The sequence below is a fragment of the Sceloporus occidentalis genome, unplaced genomic scaffold, assembly GCF_023333645.1.
Source record: "Sceloporus occidentalis isolate IW3139 unplaced genomic scaffold, rSceOcc1.0.p SCAF_1, whole genome shotgun sequence".
In the NCBI taxonomy this organism is placed as follows: Eukaryota; Metazoa; Chordata; class Lepidosauria; order Squamata; family Phrynosomatidae; genus Sceloporus; species Sceloporus occidentalis.
Window position 1 is genome coordinate 83592705 of NW_028316981.1, and position 24311 is coordinate 83617015.

The 24311-nt window shown below is 40.5% G+C and overlaps 1 protein-coding gene across 2 annotated transcripts in view; it reads left to right on the forward strand.

Moving 5' to 3' along the window:
* The first annotated feature begins 4150 nt into the window (after positions 1–4150).
* CLINT1 (clathrin interactor 1) overlaps positions 4151–24311 on the forward strand; it is a 100083-nt gene continuing 79922 nt past the window's right edge. Inside the window, exon 1 of one of the 2 annotated variants that reach the window (XM_089527724.1) lies at positions 4151–4470. In XM_089527724.1, coding sequence (XP_089383850.1) covers positions 4430–4470 — 41 coding nt within the window. In that variant the 5' untranslated portion in view covers positions 4151–4429. The remainder of the gene's footprint in view (positions 4471–24311) is intronic. The other variant, XM_089527714.1, reaches the window with a different exon arrangement.

Here is a 24311-nt window from a genome sequence, read left to right on the forward strand (position 1 = left end):
GATTAAATCAATCCACTTTGCAGTCAGGTCTCCCTCTTTTCCTGCTGCGCTACCTTTAACAAACATTATAGTTCTTCCAATGAGGCACATCATCTCATGATATTTCCAAAGTATGATAGTCTCAGTTTAGTCACGTTCAATTCTACTGATAGTTAAGGCCTGATTTGTTCCATGACCCATTCATACTTCAAGCAGTCCAGGGTAGCTGTCTTCTCCAGCACATTTGAAATGAGTTGATTTTCTTTCTGTCAGCTTTCTTCTCTATCCAAATTTTGCAACCATATACAGAAGCTGGAAATGCTATGGCCTGGATGATTCTGACTTAGATATTTAATGATATGGTGCTAGTAAAGTTTAATCACTGCTTTTACTGTGCTGCTGATGTCATCACTTACAGAGTTTTGATTTTGTTGTTTTAATAACTGATCTCTTGCATTTTTTCTAGTTCAAAGAGGAGTTTTTAAACTGAAAGATAAACAAACATTTCAAAACAGAGAAAGCTGTGAATCTCTACTGTACTCTTTTACCTAGGAATAAGCTGTGAACTCAGCTGAGTTACCTAGGATTGCACTGCCTACTATATATTCACCTTTCACCACATATGTTAGCAGTACTTTGCAGAGTACCATAAACAAAATGGCAGGTCCACACCCGAGAAATTTAACATTTAGATGTTGACAGAAAGGGAGACAAAGCACAAGTCAATGATGTCTGCACGCACTTTTCTATTATGTTTCAGCACTCACTGCACATCTGATGTAAAATAAAATGCTATAATTAGAAGGAATGCAGCCAGCGTCTTTTCTTTGAAAGATGAAAATAGCTGCTCCGAATCCCAGAAATCCTTCTGGCCATAAAAGCCTAAATTTTATTTTCTGCTTCAATTTTATTTCCTGGAGTACCCACATTGCCAAAAGGAGTGGGTGGCTTCCATGAAAGTCCCTTCAGTACTAGCTGAACTGAAGAACCAGTATATCTTGACAAAATGCAGGCTTTTGACTGACATCATCATTTATTTTTTCTCCTGTATGATTTTTAACATTTTTGTCTGATGAAGAAGCCAGCGGAGCTCTGAAAGCTTGCAACATGTTATTTTGTGCATTTCGGTATCTCAATCAATAAAGGTATCACTGTTTTGTGGATTTGGGATGTTATTATACTTTGCTACATAGCCAATATGGCTACCCCTGGATATATTCACAGGAAAACAGATAGCTTTAGTGTTACAGATTATAGTGCCACTGTAAACACGAACCTTATTCTCTAATATACTGCAGTTGTAGAAGTCATTTTGTTAAAAAAAAAAAAAAAAACAACCTTACACTGGCTGCATACAAACTGTAGAAATAATCCAGTTTGACACTTGGCTCAGTGCTATCGAATTCTGTGAATTGTAGTTTTGTGAGGCATTTAGCCTTCTCTGTCAGTGAGCTCTGGTGCCAGAACAAACTACAGTTCCCAGGATTCTAGAGCATTCAACCATGGCTGTTAAACAGTATTATTTTTGCAGTGCATTATATGGCCTCACAGTAACTGTATACAGGATTTTCCCACATGCTTTTTGGTTCTGAATTTTAAAGTACAGAACACAGTCGGTAGAAGTAATCTAGAATCCCTTGATGGACACAAAACACTATGCAGGCGAATCAAAGTATTGTTTCAAACTTACACTTTACGTATTAAAAGAGTTATCATAAAACCTCTGAAGATAGCTTATGAAAGCAGAAAATGCTGTCCCCTTCAACTGTGTCCCACAGTGTGTCATCCATCTTTTATTGAAGCTGCAGAGACATTAACAGGCACCTGTCACAGCTTCATTGCCAAAGATACAGAAGGTGGCAATTAAGGTCCAAAACACACTGCACAATTAATCGAATTTGAGACTGCTTTAACTGCCCTGGCTTAATGCTAGGGAATCCTGGGAACTGTAGTTTATTGTGGCATCAGGGCTCTCTGGCAAAGAAGGCTAAATATTTGACAGAACTACATCTCCGAGAATTCCCTAGCATTGAGCCAGGACAGGTGGTCTCAAACTGGATTATGATTTCTACAGTGTGTTTGGGACCTAAGGGAAGGAATTAAGATTCAGGTGGCGATAGGAAGCATGCGTTGATCTACAAATCCCATAATTCTCAATCACTCACCATACTGTCTGGAGCTGATGGGATTTGCAGTCCAAATCAGTTGAAAGACATGTCTAATTTGACTATCAAATAGAAGTCCTTCATCACAGCTAACAGATAACTTCATTTGAAAAGATCACTATATAACCTATCTGAGTAGGTTATATATTGCTAGTTATATTTGACTGAATATATGGTACTATTTCCCAACCATAGATGATTTTTCCCAGTCATATATTAATTGTGAATATGTACAAGAATTTTTTTCCTTTTTCTTTTTTAAAGGCTAAACTGCCAATCAGAAGGTAAATATTTTTTCAATGCACCTTGAATAAAATCATAAGATCATATTAAAAAAACCCCATCAAAACTGGATTTTAGATTAATAAAAGAGCTTTATATACCATTTTATTCCAAGCCAGCCAAAGCTATCATGATCTTAAAGGCTAGAACCATTCAAAATAAAAGAAAGCAAGCAAAATTTTAATTTACAGACTTAATTGAAAGAAGCCTTCAAAACTGGCCCACTTCGCTTTGCTTCCAGTTTGAGATCGCTTTAACTGCCATGGCTCAGTGCTAGGGAGTTCTGGGAATTGTAGTTTATTGTAGCAAAAGAGCTGTCTGACAGAGAAGGCTGAATGTCTCATAAAACTACAGTTCCCAGAATTCCCTAGCATTGAGCCAGAGCAGTTAAAGGCACCATTTTGAATTTTGACTTGACACTGGCCTTTCCGTCTTTGGAAACAACTAAAAACATTGTCAGTTTTTGAAGTATCAGCCCTAATGTTCCAATTTGTTATACTATGCTTTACCACTTGGTAAATTTGGTTTGATTTGTTCAAAGGGGGTTTGGCATTGGAGTTTATCACACGGGAGGAATTCCTCTTAATTTCAAATGAAAAGAAAGTGGGGCCAGAACGCATTCACGTGAATTCGCTAGTTCAGCAAATTTATGTGAATTCGAATTGCGTTCGAACTGACTTCCCATAGCCTGAAAATAGCATGCCATTGCTCGAAATTGCGTGTGATCACCTCTCACACAATAATGTGAAACCCCATGATTGCGTTCAGATTGCCATTGGATTATACTTCCAATCTCCCTTGTCTGATAACGTCCATTGTCTTCCTCTGAGGCTGAGTGTGACTTGGCTTTCCAAGGTGGGTTCCCAGACAGAGGCCAATGCTCAAAGCACTACAACCATGCAGGGCCCATAATTTCTGCCCATTTTCAACCTAGTTGTGAGCTGCCTTGAGTCCCAATTTTGGGAGAGAGGCAGAATATTGAACAAAACAAATAATAATAACAACCACAGTATCGCCTGTCCTCTAGTAACAAGCATGTCATAGCCATACTAACTCCCATACATGAACTATAATGCAATTTGATGCCACTTTAAAGTGCCGCAGCTCTATCCTATAGAATCCTGGAATTTGTAGTTTTGCAAGGCCTGCCCAAAAGACTGCTGTTCAGAGATGCCTCCTCACCGAACTGCAAATTCCAGGATACCATAGTATGGAGCCGTGGCACTTAAAGCGGTGTCAAACTGCATCACTTTTGTGTGTGGATGCACGCCCTCAGCCCCTTTTTAAAAGCATGGATGGAAGCCACTCTTCCTGGCACACTTGATCTCCCAGAGAGAAGAAGAATTGCAGCCATGGAGTAAACGAAACCTCCTTCCTTCCCTCAGTAAACTTTGGCTGCATCCACACTGGAGAAATAACCCGGCTCAAGGCCATGGAATTCGGGGAGCTGGAGTGTGTAACTCCCAGAATTCCATATCCTTGAGCCAGGGCAGTTAAAGCGGTGCCAAACCGAGTTATTTCTCTAGTGTGGATGCAGCCTTTGAATGGGGGAGGGGAAAAACACCTCACATGATCACACTTCTATTTCCCAGCAAGCTCTGCGGCATGGGTTTGTAAAAAAAACCTGAGGTTTTGCCACGGTGACAAAAAAGCCTCAGAGGACTCCATTTCCCGGCCTGCTTTGCGCGGGGAGCCATTTTGGTAGCCTTCCCCGCCCCGTCCATAGCGCTCTCTATAGATTCTATACACAGGCTCCCCTCTCGTGGACTTCAAGCCCCATCAGGCTTTGCGGCCCCGAGCGGCCGGTTTCCGGAAGTCGAAGTTTCCTCCTCCTGTGGCTCTCGTCGTTCTGTGTGCCGTTGGCGATTAGGCGGAGGAGAAGGCAGCGTTGCTGGCGGCCAGAGGGGCCTGAAGAGGAGGAAGGGAGAGCGGGGCTCGCAGGGGACCTAGGCCGGGCCTGGGGGTCGTTTCTCGCCATCATCACCGCCGCCGCCGCCGCCACGATGCTCAATATGTGGAAGGTCCGGGAGCTGGTGGACAAGGCGTGAGTATCCTTGTCTCGCCCGCGGCTCTGGAAGGATAGATACAGGCATCTTTTATATAGGTCTGTTTCAGCGCAAGAGGCGGTGGGTCTGTTCGTGGCTGTTGCCCCCGCCTCGATCCAGCAAACACTGTTGCTATTATACTATTGTCGCCGTCGTTGTTGTTGTTACTGTGAATTCTTCATTATTACTACTATTGCAGTGGAGTAGTAGTAGTAGTAGTAGTAGTGAAATTGGAGGGGACACCCATCTCTTTTTCCCTTTACAATATTATAATTACAGTGAAATAGTTGTTGTTGTTGTTAAATTGGGGGACACCCATCTCTCCCCCCTTGATAGTAGTTATCATTATAATTATAGTGAGATCTTAGTAGTAGTAGTACTAGTAGTAGTAGTGTTGTAGTGAAATTGGGGGGACACCCATCTCTTCTCCCCCTAATCATAATAATGATTAGGGGGAGAAGAGATGGTGCCCCCCCAGCCTTGTAACTCCCCCCTTCTTACCAACCCTCACTCACCAAAGTAAAACATTTCCTTACAACCTCCCCCTCTCCCTCCCTCCTCAAGGGCAGAAAGGAAGGGGTTTTGGGGGGAGGTGGGTTAGGGAAGAGGTTATCTCCCTACTTTCCTCCTAGAGGGTGACTGGGAGGAAGGGGTTTGGGGGGAAGAGGGTGGGGTTAGGGAAGAGGTCCTCCACCAGACTTTGAAGGTTTACACACACACACAGCCTTTGCCTTGGTGAAACTTCCTGACTTTCAACCTGAGGACAGACTATTTCTCTGCTGATGCTTTTTGGCCCAACCATCCCCATATTGTGGTGTTTTATACTCTTCCTGCCTGACCCACGTCCTCTTTCCAGGTTCCAGTCCCACACAGAATGGGTGCCTTCTGTAATACCTTGGTTTCCCCCCATCAAGTTAGGGCCCTTGGAGTCCCATGGAGTTCATGGCTGTCTAGATGAAGGCTTGCCTTTTCCTTCTGGGAGCTGCCCTCCTCTGATCTCTGTATTTCCTTCTCAGTACTTCCCTCTTTTGAACCTAACTGTTCCAGACCTGTGAAGGGATCTTGTACCCCAGTGGTTCTCAAATGGTGGGGCAGGACCCCTGATGGGAAGAGCAAGAGGGTTGCTCAAGGGGCACACCAGACTTGGAGGCCCTGATCCTCCCTCCTCCTCCTCCTCTTCCCAGAGTTTTTAATGTGTAAAATTTACACACACATTGAGTTAAATATTGAATTTACTTAAATGAAACTGTTCTCATTTGAATGGTGCCACTTCCTTATAAAATGTTAACATACAAATATACACAAATGTGCAAATGAAAATAAAGAAATGGACAAAATGTTTTTATTCATATATTACGTCAAGCGGGGGGCATGCAGTGTCCGCATGTGCTGTAGATGTAAAGGGTAAGGAAATCTGAGTACCACTGGTGGAGCTCCTTTGCTACAAGAGCTTATGCTTGCCGTAAAAGTACACTGATGTACCTAGGTAACATGATTAAAAATGCATCTGACAAAGTAGACTTAGGTCCAAAACACACTACAGAAATAATACAGTTCAAAACCACTTTAACTTCCCTGGTTCAAACTAGGGAATCATGGGAATTGTAGTTTATTGTGGCACCAGACCTCTCTGACAGAGAAGATAATTGTCTCACAAAACTTCAGTTCCCAGAATTCCCTGGCATTGAGCCTGGGCTGTTAAAGCGGTCTCAAACCGGATTATTTCTGCAGTGTGTTTTGGACCTAAGTCTATGAAAGCTTGTGCTGCAATTTCCTAAGTACTGGAGCGTGGCTTTGGTGCGGCTTCCAGATTCTTAGGATGCATGCATCATTTAAACAGCATACCTCCAAAGTGACCCAAAGCAGCCTTATTTTGGCCTGTCTGTATGGGCCCACAGTTAGTCTCAAAGGTGCTACAAGATCCCTTTGCATACTGATACTTCGTCCAGACTGTGGTCCAAAACACACAGCAGAAACTATCCAGTTTGAGATAGCTTTAATTGCCCTGGCTCAGTGCTAGGGAACCCTGGAAATTGTAGTTTATTGTGGCAAATGAGTTCTCTGACAGAGAAGGCTAAATGTCTCATAAAACTACAGTTCCCAGAATTCCCTAGCATTGAGCCAGGGCAGTTAAAGCAGTCTCAGACTGGATCATTTCCACAGTGTGTTTTGGACCCAAGTCTCTGAATTCTTTTCTAGAACTTGCTAGTTTCCACCTGCAGCTGTAGAACTTGTACACAACCCTTTGTGGAAGTGCATAACTTCTTGGGTCTGTTTTTATTGACTTCACACAGTCTTTGGTCTTCTCTGGGTGTGTTGGAGAGTGGTGATGTCTATTCCTGCTTGAAATGCTTGGGACACACAGAAATTCAACCCTGGCCTTATGCTTGTATATCCAGCACTGCCTTTATCATTACTGTGCTGTTCTCCTGAGCCTTAGTTGGGGAGGAAAGGCAACTTAATACAGGAAGTAAAAGAACTTGATATCATCAGGTGGAGGAGGCCTAATACATGTGTGAAACAGATACAGTTTTAAGCCTGTTCAATCCTTGGGAATTCACCTTTCTGTTTCTAACACGGTGGCCTTAATGGCAGGATCTGCCAGTAAGAAATGTGGATTGGGCAACAGCACAGTCTTGCACCACCCTTCCTTCTGGGCAAGGAGTCGAAGTCTTCACATGCACTCCCTTTACCTGAAACTTGCATAACACTGAGCCTGCTGCTCAGAACACGTTCCTGCTAAAGACTTGCCCTGAAAAACATTAACTTTCAGGAGTCTTGTGTTCTCATCAAGTTTTTTATTTTTACTGTCATCACCTTGCACTGTTGTAGCACGAGATTCAGCTTGAACTTTCAGCACAGTAAAGCTGATATTTAGACCTCGGAATAAGTGGGGTTTTCCCTCCCTCCTGAAAAAAACTATTTATTCTTTCCTTTGCAAGCTTGACTGTTGTATTTCAAAAAAGAAATGTTTGGAAATAAGATTTTGAGTCCTTTGTTGTCAGCGTGTTGATCCCTTTAGTGATCAAAATATTCACTGTCAAGGTTTAAGAGGCAGTGTGGTGTTTCAGTACCTTGAAATGCCTCAGCGATGCAGTCATTGAGAGTTTCATCTACTCTGCACTGAAAACAGTTCAACCCCATTGTTGTGCTGGAGTATGAAATACAGAAACCAATCACCTCTTTTAGGTGTCTTTGAGAAGTAGAATGTCATCAAGCATATCTATATTCATGGCTGCAGTGATAGTGGCATAAATATGAGTGCGCAGGGACTTGCATCTGTATGGGGTGGGGAGAGAAGCTTTTACCCCAGTGTTGTCCATTCCACAGGTGGACAGACACAGTTAAAGCATAATATTTTGCTTTCTGCTTAGTTAATGTTGGGGGAAATAATGTTAGGTTAGTTTTAATACAAATGATAATATGATGATGTAGAGATTTGTAGTCATAGGTTCGTCTATTATGCAAATGAAGATGTGTCCAGGAGCAATGAACCCATTTGGGCTTCCCTTTTCTCAAAACACTAAGAAACTAAAATCAAAGTAATTGTCGCAGAGCCTCATAAGAAAATTGTTAGAAGACATGTAACTGGGTTTGGGGCCCGAAAGCAGAATCTGTAATATACTGTAGTTTCAAATAGCTCAAATAATCTTCTGCTTTCATATAAATATTTTATGCAATAATAATATTGGACAACTTTGCATAATGTTTATTTTAAGATTGAACTGAGTTCTAATTCCATTAAAGCATATACATCATTCTTGGCTTTGAAGGCTTGCTTATTTTTACATCTTTTCTGACTCTGAGACCACACAAAATTTGGCGTTGTACTTGGTGTTGTGCATTACTGAATTGATAACATAAATTCATGTCAATAGTTATTGAGAGATGGTCAGTACATGCAAATGTTTCTTTCATGAGTCCCTTATTTTTTGCAAAATGAGATATTTAACTGGTTAGATGCTGCATTTAGTCAACTAATATGCAAAATGTTGAAAACAAGATTAAGGAATTTTTGGGGGTTCAGAAGAAACACTACTAGATTAACAGCCTGGGCTGAGATAATTCAGCAAGTAGTTATATGTCCTGTAAGATAATTGTTCAGACAAGCATATGTGTATTGTATAACTGAGATTGTTTTGGCTCTCCTGGATAATCAGCATTGTTTGTTATCAACTCTTGTTTACTATTCATTTGTTCACATATTTAACAAAACCTTCCTATTCTAACTGATGTGTCATCCTTGACAGTCAAATATAAATTTCTGTTGGTGCCTAGAAACCTCAATCAACAATCCTAACAATTATATTAGGGTTTATATTTTAATTCATCTTAAGACCACTAAATGTGGTTTAAACCTTGAAAACAACAAAGTGGCATAACAGTATTAAACATTAGTAAAACAGAAAACATTATACATGCCAACACCCCCATAAGAAGCCCACCTAGGTGTAATTATGTATTAAAAGCTTGCTTGAAAAGTACCGCTTTTGCCTGTTGGTGAAAAGAGAGCAGAGAAGGAGCCAGTCTAGCCTCCTATAGAAGGGAGTTCCAAAGGGCAGAAGCTTCCACCAAAAAGGCTGATTCTCATGTCCTGGCCGAGCAAACCTATGATAGTGGCAGGACCGAGCAAAAGCCTTCCCCTGATTATCTTAAAGCTCTGGAGGTTTATATGGGGAGATAAGGAATTTCAGATAGTCTGGACCTAAGCTGTATAGAGCTTTATGGGTTATGACCAGCACTTTGAATTGTTCCTGGAAATAAACCAGTAGACAGTGAAGCTGTTTTAACAGAGGACTTGTATGCTCCCTATAACTGGCCTCAGCATTCTGGCAGCAGCATTTTGAACCCATTGAAGTTTCCGAACAGTTTCCAAAAATAGCATCACGTAGAGTCCATTACAGTAATCCAAAAAACAATAATTCATCACCAAATACCACAACCACTGGACAGGAATTGCTTTGGTATGTGAGTTTTCATATGAGGCAGTGTCTGTCTGGAGATGTAATTGCCAGTTACAACCGTCACATTTGTGTACACTTGGGGTTTCTGCTATCATTCAGTTTAACTTTAAACTTTGGCATTTGAACTGATATAACCATTCGTTTTTGCTATGAGAGTTACTCCATTGGCAGTACAAGGAATAAAACGAAACATAAAAAATCATCCTAACTGTATACAATAATCTCCCATTTTTCTGATAGGTTAGGGACCAGAGCACTGTCAAAAAGCGGAAATTGTGGAACCCATATTAACCATGTATTATAAGAATAGATATAAATATTAATACCTGTACAGTGCTCCATTATAGTCACACAACTCCACCACAAACAACTTCTGCAGTATACAGGATGCCTGCTATTCTTTTCACATGATGTATGTTTAGGGCTGCAATGTCAGCGAATCGAAAAAAAGCAGAGTGCGGTCACAGAAGAATCATTCAAAGCACCTTCTTATCATTCAGTCTGTATACTGCATTGTCATATGTGTATAACACAACACTGTACAAATATTCATATTTATATTTGTGCTTATATTTGTCAAAAGAGCAGACCACGTGTTGAATATGTGGGTTCTGGTAATAATTTAATCATGTCAGAAGAGTGGATTGTCAAAATGTTATGCCCAGAAAAGTAGAGGATGCCTGTATAATCGTGCAGTAAAATTCATTGGTTGGTTGGAGCCCTAAACATACATCATGCGAAAAGTATAGCAGGTAGCACAGTACCTTTTCTTTCTCTCCCCCACCCCCAAAGTTCTACTCTACTAAAACTGCAATTGTCGAGCCCAGTTCTGCAGCCTCCATCTCATTTCACTGAGTTTAACTGAAGTTTCAGCCAAGTAAATGTGAGCTTTAAGTCAACTAAATTGGCTTTGAAATTATAGTTGAAGATGGCATTTTTTAAGCTGAGGGTCATGAGCAGGTACAACAATCCCAAACATAGGATTTGATAGTAATAAGTAAGTGGCAAACACATGAATAAAATGATTTCTTTGTCTCCTGGATGTCTCCAACATTGCCATACAAGCTTGCCTGTCAATTGAGAAAATTATTTGAGGTCCTTCTCCAGGTGTTGCCCACCTCCAGAATTGTGGGAACCTTTTCTGCAGTTCTAGCCATACTGGAGAACTATCCTCCAGCATATTTGCCTGGTACTTAAAATAGCTTATTTTTAAGCACTAGGTAAAAGCTGTGTCTGAACAAAATGATACAACAGAACTTCAGTGGGTTGAGAATGCTGCGGGTAGAATGCTGACCTGGGCCAGTTATAGGAAGCATATAACTGTTGCATCCTCACTATGGCATTATTTAGTAATTTCATATTAAATTATTATAAATGTAATATTTAATATTATATTATTATCTGAACCCATATATTCCAAACATAGCCCTCTCTTAAACATGGCTATCATGTCACCCCTTAACCATCTCTTATCCAGGCTAAACATACCCAGCTTTCTAAGCCACTCCTCATAGGGCATGATTTCTAGACCTTTAAACATTGAGTCACCTTCCTCTATACACATTCCAGCTTGTTCATATCCTTGAATTGTGGTGCCCAGAACTGCACATATTATTCCAGGTGAGATCTGACCAAAGCAGAATAGTGTGGTACTATTTCTTCACTTGAGCTAGACACTATAGTCCTATTCATGCAGCCAAGAATTGCATTGGTTTTCTTAGCTGCCACATCACATTACTGAGTCATGTTCAGCCTGCAGCCCACTAAGACTCCTAGATGCTTTTCGCATGTACTGCTTTCAAAACAGCTGTCATGCATCCTATATTTGTGCGTTTCATTTTTATTATCCAAATGTAGTATCCTACATTTCTCACTACTGAAATTCATTTTGTTAGTTTTGGCCCAGCTGTCTAATCTGTTAAGGTAATTTTTAAATTTGACCTCTGTAGTATTAGCGACCCTTCCTAGTTTAGTGTCATCTGAAAATTTGATAAGCATGCCTTATATTCCACCATCCAAGTCATTGATAAAGATGTTGAATATCACTGGGCCCAGGACAGAACCTTGTGGCACCCTACTAGTGACTTATTTCCTCAATGAGGAGGAGGCATTGTTGAATATCTTTGGTCAGTCAACCAATTAGAAATCCACCTAACAGTTGTATTATTTAGTCCACATTTTACTAGCTTTTTTACAAGGATATTATGGGGGAATTTTTCAGAGGCCTTACTGAAATCAAGATATGCTACATCCAAAGCATTCCCTACATCTACCAAGTTTGTAACTCTGTCAAAAGAAAGAGATAAGATTAGTCTGGCATGACGTGTTTTTGAGGAACCTATCCTGACTTAAGTGATCAGGGCATTCCTTTCTAAATTTATATACTATCTGTTCAGTGATCTGCGCTAGAATCCTTCCTGATATTGATGTCAGGCTGACTGGGTGGTAATTATTTGGGTCCTCTTTTTATCCTTTTATTTTGAAGATGGAGACAATTTTTGCCCTCTTCTGGTCTACTGTGACCTCTCCTGTACTCCAGGAATTCTAAAATCTAAAAGATTATTGACAGTAGTTCTGAAAATGCTCTACTGATAACTTTAGTAGATTGGCATGTCTCTGTTTCAGAAGATATCTCTTTAGTGCAGCTATTTCCTGTGCACTCTAATTCTGTTTGTAATGTTACGGTTTGTATTTTGTAACATGTATAATTAGTATTTCCTCCTTTTTAGTTTTGTTGAGCAAGATGTGTTGCATTGCCCTTCCTCTGAAATTAAAACATAGTTCAAATAGACTAAAAAAGAATCAGTTATTAACCTTTTCATCTTTTAAAATGATATTCTCCAACGGATTTCACAAAAATAAAAAAAAGTTTGTTCCACTTCTATTTCTAGTTGCTGCTCACTTATGTTTCACCCATCTGAATTGGTATGTTTAATACTGGCACTCAATTTCTGTAGTGAAATTAATAATCGAATGGGCTGATAGTTCAAAATTAACTTTGTGGAAGTTCTTTTAATGTTCTCCTGTTGGTTTCAATGTATAAATTATACCTAGACAGAAACATGAATAAACTGTGTTTAAATTTAAAATTTAAAAAGTAGGAGTCATTTCAGTTTGGCAAGGTGTAATTTCCTTGAAGAGCCTGGTTAGCCAAGCATTTACTCTTTAAACAGTGACAATGTTAATCTGGTGATGAATGCTGACCTATAAATGTATATTTTTAAAAGTTCACTCTTGCTGAGTTAGATCAAGGAAAATTGTCTCGAGAAACTGTGCAATTTGTTGCTTACATCACAGTCAGATTATACAATAACCAGTGGCACGGCTTTCCTTAATTCTTAAAAGAATGTTGTAACCTCTTTCATTTGTGCTTCTGACAGAGAATAATGAATTACAATTTAATGTTTATGAATGTGGCCTATGATCATCTGTGAGTCTATATAAACACTAGCTGGATAACCATAGCAGAAAAAAAAATTCTATGCTTGTGAATTGGAGGAAATTCCAATTCCATGCTGGTGGATTGGAGGAAAACATAAGATTATTCCATCCTTATGATACCAGGCAGAGTACCAGAGGCCAGAAACCCCTTCTTTGAAACATAGAAACACTACTAGAAATTGTCTTTTCAGGAGTGATGCTAAGACCCATTGTGAAAGAGGCAGATATTTTGGCAATAAGACATAGTCTGAAGAAGAAGAGCCCTCCCCCCATGATAACTGTCATCCTCTGGCCTGTGAGGGAGTGACCAGGCAGGCCCAGCTACATCAGGGCTAGCCTGAAGAAGAAGAGCCCTCCCTCCAGTCCATCTGCTTTGGTCCAGGCCTCAGAGGGAGAGAATAACCACTGGACCTCATCCCCTTTCCCACCACCATCCCCTTCTCCTTTTGTGCCATGTCTTTTAGATGGTAAGCCAGAGGGCAGGAACCGTCTAATTAAAAATAATAATTGTAAGCCGCTCTGATAACCTTTAGGGCTGAAGGGTGGGGTATAAACACCACAAATAAATAAATAAATAAATAAATAAATAGTCACACAGCACCAGCAAAAACTTAACTTTATCATACTTAGCGTGAATGAACGTAAATGAAGTCACCATTAAATCAGTCTAAGAATTTCCCACTGAAAAGTTTTCATATACAGTCTTGTCCCCAGTATCAATACATTTCCAGACTTGCCATGGGTAACGAGAATCATGAATAACGGTGAATGCTATATTTCTGCCAGAAGTTGACATAGAATCATGTTGGAAGACCTCCAGATTCCTAGAGAGGTAGTGTCTCTAGGCATCTGGACGTTCTCCAGCTTGACTCTGTGGTCATCTTCTGGTGAAAGTTAACCATAGTGTCAGCTGGAGGACGTTCAGATGCCTAGAGAGAGCTTTTTTCCCCCCTGGATGTGGGCAAGTGATTCTGCAAATACAGTTGGGCTGGTTTTCCTCTGCAGTGATGCAGATCTGATTACTAAACTATGTTAAATTTATAACTAAGTAACATTATCTTATCTATGCTGTTCCTTCATTCTTACAGCCAGGCCTTGAATTTGCTTTGCAGAACTATATTTTTTTCATGCCATCTATTTTTACCTATAGAGAAAATATTTTTAATATTTATGAAATATTTTAAGGACATTTGTTACTATATCAGCAGTCATGATAATCTAAGGCTAAGATTACAGTATAAAAGTACTGGAATGTACACACTAGACAAGTTTGTTTTTGTTGCTTTCTTCCATCGTTGTTCCTTTTTGCTTTATTCTGCCTTTGCCCAGCCACTCATACAAAAACAGAGCAGCAGACTAAAATGAAATGCCCATGATTTATAGGTCAAAGCAAAGTCAGATAGTAATTAGGCACAAGATTTTCAGGAATTTAAAATGTAGAAAGTCTCGACAGAGAGTGGGTATGGAAGAAAGGGCTCGTGTATTTTCTCTCTGCATATTTAGTAGATAAACTTTCATAATGTGTGAAGTTTGACAGTAAACCAGGTACAAGCAACATTTGAACTGTGGTTTGAGAGAACCATAGTTTGCTACTGACGTAAAAACACTGCATATACTCAACTATAAGTCGCCTTCATGTACAGCCGGCCCTTCTTAGACACGGATTTTTTATACATGGATTCACGCATCCACGGTTTGAAAATGTTTTTTAAAAAGTATAAATTTCAAATATCAAACCTTGATTTTCCATTTTTTTATAAGGGACACCATTTTACTATGTCATTATATTTAATGGGACTTGAGCATACACGGATTTTGTTATACACGGGGGATCTTGAAATGAAACTGCAGTGTATAACAAGGGTCCACTGTATAAGTCAAGGGCAAGTTTTAGAGCCAAAATTATTTATTTTTTATATGACTTCCGAATAAGTCAGTGGTAAAACCTAGGGGCATGTAACAAAGCATCTAAAGCAGTGATTCCCAAAGTGGGAGGTATGCCTCTCCATCGGGAGGTGGAAGGTTCCAAGGGGGCGATGAGGGAAAAGTGGGGCAGTAGGGGGGTGATGAGAAAAAAGGGGGGCTGCAGGGGAGCCTTCCATCAAAGTATTGGTGTGCAAGAAAGACAAGGGGAACCCACGGCTTAGGACCATGGTGAAGATGAGGATTGTATGAAATTTCTTTTCAAGGTCCACAGGAAACCGCCACACAGTCTCGCTGATCATTTTGTGTGGTGGTGTCTCCTGCCCTTTTCCTGCCCATGTGAGTTCACTCCCTTACTGGTGTCTTTCCCTAGTACTGGCAATTGGTAAACGCTTGTGAGGCTTAGGCACAGGGTATTGCTTCTGTGGCTCAGAGTGACACCATTTTGGGACAGGCTGGAGCAAAGAGTTATAGCACATGGTGGTGGAGGAAAACTGGTTGCAGAAAGGAATAATAATAATAATAATAAAATTTTATTTCTATTTCCCGACTCTCCCTGCGGATCGAGGCAGAATTACAACAATCAGCAAATTTCAACAATAAAAACATATCAAATACATAGCATAAAAACATACATTACTATCAATACAATACAGTTGGTCGACTCTCCGTAAAAAGCATATGATATTAACAGAGGTGAGATATTTTACAGCAGGTTTGGTGGGTAGGCTCGCCAGAAGAGATCCATCTTCAGTGCTTTCTTAAAAGCGTCCAGGGTGGTAATAAGATGGATCTCTTCTGGCAAATCATTCCACAACCTGGGGGGCCATGACAGAAAATGGTCTGTGGGATGTGGTCACTAGCCTGGTATTTACGTAGTCTAGTGATTTCTTTCCAGGTATTCTGAGAGTACGGGGCGGATTGTGTAGGGAGAGGCATTCCCTCAAGTAACTCGGGCCCAAGCCATTTAGGGCTTTAAAGGTAATAACCAACACTTTGTATTGCACCCAGAAGCTAATGAGCAGCCAGTGCAGAGATTTTAATATTGGTGTTATATGGTCAAACCTTGATGCTCCAGTGACCAATCTAGCTGCTGCATTTTGAACTAATTTCAAATTTGGGACCATGTTTAAGCTTTGTGAGCTTTGCTGAGACTTGGCTGACAGGTTTGAGTTGCGCTGCTGCTCCTGCTTTCTTTCATCAGAGGCTGAGATAAAAGGTTACATAGGAAACCATTTTTATGGGAGAGTGGACACTTGAAGCTGTGTGAGGAAGACATGAAATGATGATGATGATGATGATGATGATGATGATGATGATGATGTCCCTGAGGAAGGAGTATCTGTGCTTGATTATTGGAAAGAGTTCTTTGTCTTGGAGTGACTCCTGTAGTTAAAACTTCTCCCTTACTGGTCCACACCAGTCTCCACTTCAGAGCATGTGGTCTCTGTAACCACATACATTGGGGGGGGGGGGGGGGCACTAGGCTGCCTTTCTTTGAGTTAAAATCACAACCTGTTACACTTGATCCATTTTTCAAGCAGATCATGAAATTTATGCTCCCCACAGCAAACCCTTTAGAAACTCAGTGCCCAAACTCAGTGACATCCAAAGCAGTCTATTCCAAACAGCTCTTTCATTTAAGAACGTCTTGATGTTGAGGTGGATTTTTTTTCTATTTTCATCCATTATTCTTGCTTTAGTATCTGGTGCAGCAGAAAACAAGCTTGCATTGTATTCGACATGACTTACCTTCTTGCAAACATTTATTCGGGGGGGGGGGGTGCCTTTCCTTTCCTTTGAGACTGAGAGAGTATGTGGCTGAGACTTGCCCAGGGTCACCCAATGGATTTTCCTGGCTGAAGCTGGTTTCGAACCTGGTCTCCAGAGTTGTAGCCCACCACTCAAACCACAACACCACACTTGCAGCACATGTCACATTACAATCTTCTGTAAACATTCATAGCTCCCTAAGTCATTCCTTCTAAGCTTGGTTAGTTTAAAAATATAGTACAATTTATACAGACTAAAAAGAGATAAAGAAAGGAAGTATAAAAAGAAAAGCAAGTGAAAGAAAGTAACAAAAAGAAAAAGGTAACTTCCAGTCTTCCTTATGGCAATGATAAATACATACTGAGAGTTCTCTTGTTACAATGAAGCTGTCTCTTCCTCCAATAATCTATTCTCATTAATTATCAACACACAACATCACCAGTTCTTTCCCATTATTATTTTTTCCCCAAAACTTTTAAAAAACTGTTATCAACAAATTTCAAATCAGTTACTATATTCATTTCAATTTTATTGACATCAATTTCCATTCTTCCCTCCTGAATAATATTAAATTACTTCCCTCTTCCTAGACTCTTCCATCCTCTTCCATGATTGCATCGTGCTAGAAAAATAATGCAGCTGACACCACTTTAACTGCAATGGCTCAATACTATGGAATTTTGGGATTTGTAGTTTTGTGAGATTTTTAACCTTCTTTGTCAGAGAGCTCTGGTGCCACAATAAGCTACAAATCCCATGATTACTTAGCATGGAGCCAAAGCAGTTAAAGCAGTATCAAATTGGATTATTTCTGCAATGTGGATACAGTCTACGTCTCTTTTCCAGCTGTAGAATCTCTAATATTTTCCCCTTAGCCCATCTGTGGGTCGAAACGACTGGCTGCTCCCGCCCTGATCACCCTGGGACCACAGCAACCACATGCTGCAATCCCAAGGGTGCCTACTGCCACAGTCCCAAATAAATCATGGATAGGAGTGGAAAATATCAACTCCTTTTGGGGGCGGTTTTGGGCCACCTTAGAGGGCCCCAGTGCGGCTTCCAGCCACTCAGGAGCGCGTGTCATCTAAACATCATGCCCCTGGAGCAGCTGGCATGCTTTATGAGATATTATCCACTTATTACTATTAATCCATCCTTCTATCTAGAACATTCTATAGCAATTATACATGATTTTATAAAATAACATTCATTTAAAATCATAATATTATCCAAATTTTTATCTTTTAACTACATATTTCCCATTAATCCTTCAGTATATTTCAGATCTTGCCTGGTCTTGGAAGCTAAGCCAGATGGTTAGTTTTCTAGATTGGATGAGAGATTGCCAAAGAATACCAGGTGCTGTAGGTTATATTTCAGAGGAAAGAAATAGCAAAATCACCTCTGAATATTCCTTGCCTAAGAAAACCCTAGGAAATTCATACAATGACCAAGTGTCAACAAGTGACTTGAAGGTGAGTGCATGAGCGCACACACACACACACACACACACACACACACATTATATCTTGAAGGCATAGCCCATTTCCCACACATTTTCTTCATTTTATACAGTTGTCCCTCCATATTCACTAGGTTTAGGGGAACAAGACCCCCATGAATATGGAAAAACCGCAAATAGCAAAAACACTGTTTTTACCTGAGAGGACACCTTTCTAGGAATCTCTAGGTCCTCCAGTGCAACTCTGTGGTCAATGTCCAAAATACACTGACCATAGAATGGCACCGGAGTAGCTAGAAATGGTCTTTCAGTGCAAGTTTTAGTTAAAGTTGACCACAGAGTTGCACTGGAGGACCTAGACAGTCCTAGGCCCCATACAGACAGACCAAAATAAAGCTGCTTTGGGTCACTGTGGAGGTATGCTGTTTACATGATGTATGCGTCCTAAGAGTCCAGAAGCTGCGCTCTAGTCCTTAGGACTGGATCATGGCTTTGGCACGGCTTCCGGATTCTTAGGATGCATGCATCATTTAAACATCATACCTCCAAAGTGACCTGAAGCAGCTTTATTTTGGCCTGTCTGTATGGGGCCCTAGAGAGAACATATTAATGAAATCCGTGAATAATCAAATCTGCAAATATCAAAGCCGCAAATATGGAGGGATGACTGTATTTAGCTTTTTGGTTTTCTCCCTGTTTGACAAACTTAAACTTTCCCCTTTGCAATTTTTTCAAATGGTGTGTCATTTACCAAGATCAATACTATCTGAACTAAAAACATCTCTCTGAACAAAATATTATCTCCATTTCAAAATTCCTCCCCAACAACAATAAACGTACCCCTCTCCCTCCAAAGTGATCTCATTCAATTCCTCTCCATGCCTCAGCACATTTTTCCTGAGACAACATACAGTGCGTCCTTGTTTTACACGGGGGATCTGTTCCGCCCCCCCCCCACATAAAACAAAAAGCGTGTATGCTCCATTATAAGTAATGGGGCTTGTGCTTGCATTGGAGTGTGGTGGCGATGCACATGCGCATCATGGGCACATACACCATTGTTTTTTCCGGCGCACAGTGCTGGAAGAAGCAACACTGCTTTCAACATATGCTATCGATAATCATCTTGCTTTCAGCATATGCTATCTATAATCATCTTGACATCATCCCATTATAGTATTTAACTTTTTTCTCAGCTTGAAAAGTTAGTTCATACAGTACATCAACTCAGGTTGGTCTTCTGTACTCTTTCTTTGTTTACCAAAACCACGTTAATCAGATCTTTCCGCTCTTCTTCACAAATGATTTCACTTTCATTTCTTTTCAGTCCTCTTTCTCTTCACATTTGCTTTACAGGTTGTTCAAATTCAAATCTTATTCTTTCAATTCCATAGATTCACATCTCAATTATCTAATCTCTTCCCACAACTTCTGTGAAATTTCAGGGGAAGGCTCCATCTTCATAGATTCATGAATTACAGGCTTAAAACCAAAAAAGCAAGTTCCAGCTCAGTCTCAATAATTCCAGCACCACTTTATCTTCTTTAAAAGTAAATAAACCCATGGAGAAATATCCCCATTGCTCAAGAAACAATAGTAAAACAAAACAAAAAAAAATCATTTTCTTTTAAAGTTGCTGTCTTTTTGATCCAATATAAAGCTTTCTTAAGATGTGTTTTATTTTCCTTTTTTCTTTTTTTTAACTGAAATCTTGTAAACAGTATTTTTCTTTCTCTGATCTTGTTTACTGAAAGAAGAGTATTCACCAGTGCTTTGGTTCCACTGCCAGTTGGAAGACTTCTCTTTGTTTACAAATTAAGTCATGGAAAGTGGTGAAGAAAGTGAGGATTTCACCAATCTAGTGTCCTTTAAGGCTACAAAGCCAGGGCTTACTGTTCCTCCTAGGGCTCGAGACTGCCAGTTCAGCAGCAGTCTCCTCGCAAGTAGCACTGGGGCAATCCCTTGCTGTCTTTGCTGTCCAGAGAGAGTTCTGTTGACTAATTAAGTGTTAATTAGTTAGCTCAGCTGCTGCTTAGCTTTGGCTTGGAGTTGAAGCAGATCCGCCATGAGCCTCACGTAGAAGTCAGATTTTCACTTACAGATTTTTGACTGTCTTGGTCACCCTTCCCTTAATGTACAAAACAGTACATCAGTACATCAGTACAAAACAGTAAGGCAGATTTATAGTTTCCCAGGTCATGAGCATATGTGCTGAAGCATGCTGACTGATTGCATCCACCTGGCTCCTTCCACAAATGGGAGTGATTCCTGTGAAGAGTTCACAAGGAGAAAAAAGTTTAAGATTATGTCTATTCTGGACTTCTCATTTGCTATTCCTTTGACAAGCCAGCATTTGAAGTCATGATTTCAAACTGTGCTTCAAAATACACTGCAGAAGTAATCTGGTTTGAGTTGACTTTAATTGCCCTGACTCAGTGCTAGAGAATCCTGGGAATTGGAGTTTATTGTGGCACCAGAGCTCTCTGACAGAGAACGTTACATGTCTCACAAATCCACAGCTCCCAGAATTCCCTAGCATTAAGCCAGCACAGTTAAAGTGGTCTCAAACTGGATTGAGTTTTGGACCTTAGTGTGTTTTGGACCTTAGTTTACAATTCTTGATTTGTTTCACATGTCAGAGTTGGGTTTGCACAGAGTTGTTACCTGCCGCATCGCACTGTTGACTCATGTTCAACTTGTGGTCTACTTGGGGACTCCCAGATCACTTTCACAGCTGCTGGACTTCCTCTTCCAAGAGGGCTACCAATTTGCACTTGGTGCAGGTGAAGTTCCCTACATGTCTAGGCAAAAATACAAACATCCCACAAGTGTTGCAAGTGACTGTAGCAGGTCCTTCAGTGTCCATACTGAGAAGTCTTAAAGAGGCACTGGCTTGGCCGGCTGTTGTGAGACAGCTATGTAAGCATCTGGAGATTCTTTTTTTTAAAAAATCAGATGACACCCTCCCTTTTATTTGGATGTGTAGAATGCACGTAAGTATTTAGTGATATATTGAATATGTGTATTCAGATGTCTCAAGTGAGAATGTAAGAAAATGCTGGCTTTCTGAGGAACTTAGTGAGCTGGTGTTTCCATTGGTATCAGGAACAGCTAAACAAACCATAAACCCAAGAATCATCTCTCTAATTTGCCTCTCAACCAAAGAGCCAAAGAAATAATCCACAGTTGGTGCTAGGGTACCTCTTTGGCTTACTGGAAGAGAAACAAGCCAGAAGGCTGGCTTCCTGTCAAGATTGCACATTACACCAATAAATTACTATTAAAAACACTCTTGCTGCAAGTACAAGCTGTTGACCATCACCACACTATGTTCAAGATGAACCAGGATTCACATACAGCCCTGGATTATTGAGAGATGCAGACTCTGAGACTTATACAAATTAATAATAAATTTAATAGATTTAAGGTGCACATAAGAATTATTTCCATTTCATGAGCCGTGTATGCTGGTTATTTTTCCTTGTTTTCCTTCCCTTATATGTTTGACCCTAGATGGCTGTTCCCTCATAGTGTACACTTGTAAACTTTGGTGATTACAGCTTTGGGGAGAGACAGTATTACTTTAGCCTTAGATCTTATGTCAGGAAGCAGATTATACTATATCCCTACCAGTCTCAATTTCAATTAATATGTTGCAGTCAAATGTGTTTCATTTTTGCTAGTGGCTCACTTACTACAAAATTACTAAAATCCTTCAGTCTGCATTGTCACTACATACCACACTCTGTTCTGCAATCACCGCACCAGCTTGGAGGGAAGAAAAATTGCATGAACTGCTTTGAAATATATTCTTTGGGTGTCTTTTTCCTTTGATATGATGGCAGGGTTGTCTCACGGAGTTGTCCATCGAGTATGAGCCCATTCAGTGACTCAGTTCTGCTTCTTGGCCTAGAAACAGTACATATTAAGTTACGATGAGTGAGCTGTCAGATTACATTATTCAGCTGACAGTAAAATTACACCCTCATATTTATCTTCTGCTATTTGACCTTACTGAAAACATCCTTTTTACAGGGTCATTTAATTTTATTTTGTATTGAATATTTATTTTAGTCAGCATAAGCAATCAGTCTTAAAGCAAGGCTCAGTTTGATCATGGTAGATAAAGGGACATTTAGCCCTTGTCTGTGTGAGTTCACCTACCTTGTTGTTGATAATGCTAGTGGAGTAATTGCGTAGGAGTACCAGAAGTTCTTTTATACCAAGTTGGACCATTATTCCATATGTTCCTGTTTAGTTGATTCTGACTGGCAGGAATGGATGTTCAGAGTTTCAGGTAGAATTCTTTTTTCCTGCCTGGACACTTCTGGTATCATCTGGTAGTTTTCCATTCAAGTACTAAATAGGCCAAACTCTCTTTTGCTTCCCAAATTAGCTGTGAGATTTATGTTCAGGGTTATATGGTAGAATCAGAGAGTTGAAAGAGACCTTGAGGGCCATCCAAGTGCAACCCCCTGCCATGCAGGAACTCTCAATCAAAGCACCCCTGAGAGATGGCCATCCAGCTTCTGTTTAAAGACCTCCAAAGCTGGAGACTCCACCACTCCCCGAGGGAGTGTGTTCCACTGTCGAACAGTCCTTGCTGTCAGGAAGTTCCTCCTAATGTTGAGATGGAATCTCTTTTCCTGTAGCTTGCATCCATTGTTCCGGGTCTTGTTCTCTGGAGCAGCAGAAAACAAGCTAGCTCCCTCCTCAATATGACATCCCTTCAAATATTTAAACAGGGCTATCATATAACCTCTTATCCTTCTCTTCTCCAGGCTAAACATCCCCATCTCCCTAAGTCATTCCTCATAGAGCATGGTTTCCAGGCCCTTCACCATTTTAGTCGCCCTCCTTTGGACATGCTCCAGTTTCTCATGTTGTGGTACCTGTTTTGGTGCTTTGAACAATTGTGCATTTACATGAAAGGAGTTGGTCCCTGTGGTTTCCAGACTGGTCCTGTTATCTCAGTTCTCAACAAGAAAATGAAATGAGCAATATTTCTGTAAAGAGATAGTGAACTCAAATTATACATACAGATTCAATTAGTTTATCTGCCAAGTTGTTAACTATTTTTCCATTGATCTTGTATTTAGAAACAAGCTGGGTACTACCAAAGGAAATATAGAGGTTGTTGTTGTTTGTCTTCCATTAGTTTCCAATTTAGGGTGACCCTAACATTTCTGAGTCTGAGAGTGTGTGACTTGCCCATTAGGCAGAATGTTGATTTGAAGCTTGGTCTCCAGAGTTACAGTCCAGTGCTGAAACCACTACACCATACTGGCTCCATGAATGCTGACTACATGTTGGAAACTAGTTTGTTACATGCCAGTGGTTAAGGTAACCCTTCAGAATAGCAGTAGCAGATTCTTTAAAACCACTGATAATTGAATGTGAATTTTCTGTGTCTTTACATGAAAAGTGAGCACGTACAGCTTGAATTTGTCACTAAAACAAAAGGTCTGGAAAGATAACTGGACTCTGTCTTTTGAGCACGTGTACTTTTGCGTAAGTATTTTGGACTCCCTATAAAGTCATACCTCTAAATCTAGATCTTTTCTTGCTGTGTAGACATCTCTTTGGGTGTCTGTCAAGCTCACAGATGCCTTGTGTGTCTTTAGCTCTCCTTCAGCTTCTGTTGCTTTTAGTGCCTCTTGTCTGTGAGATGTGAAGCATTTGTTTGGTCAGTATCTGTACCTTTTCCCCCCAGGGAGCTCAAAAAGGAGAGCTGTCAAATGGTTGCTTGTGGCTGGACTTCCTGTGTTCTTCATAAGCTTCTGTTAAGCCAATAATCAGAGTACAAAGTTGAACTCCTTCTAGTTTCCATTATGCTCTAGCAGTAAATGGCTAGATTAAATTTCACTATTTTTCAACAGTTGTTGCTTGTGAATATATTCAGCTAGGTTGCCATGTCCCGATTTTAGGTGGGACATTCACGGGTTTTGGCCTCCCATCCTCCAGTCTGCCACCCTTGTCCTCCAGCCCATTGTCCTCCTCCTTCTTCAGTCCTTCTCCTCCAGCCCTAGAAAGCATGCCCAGACGTCCCGCCCGTTCCCGGCCTTGCAGCCAGTCAGAGAGACTTCTGGCTGGAGGAAGGAGTGGGACTTCCTGTTACAAAGGCCGCAGGGTGGAAGATTTGGTGGAAGATGGATATGGCAACCGTATATATAGCATGATTTCAATTCGGTCTATTTCCATGACAGAATTTCATCCATAGATACATGAAGTAATAATAAAGATGAATGCCTTTGAGTATGTTACATTGCCCATGCCC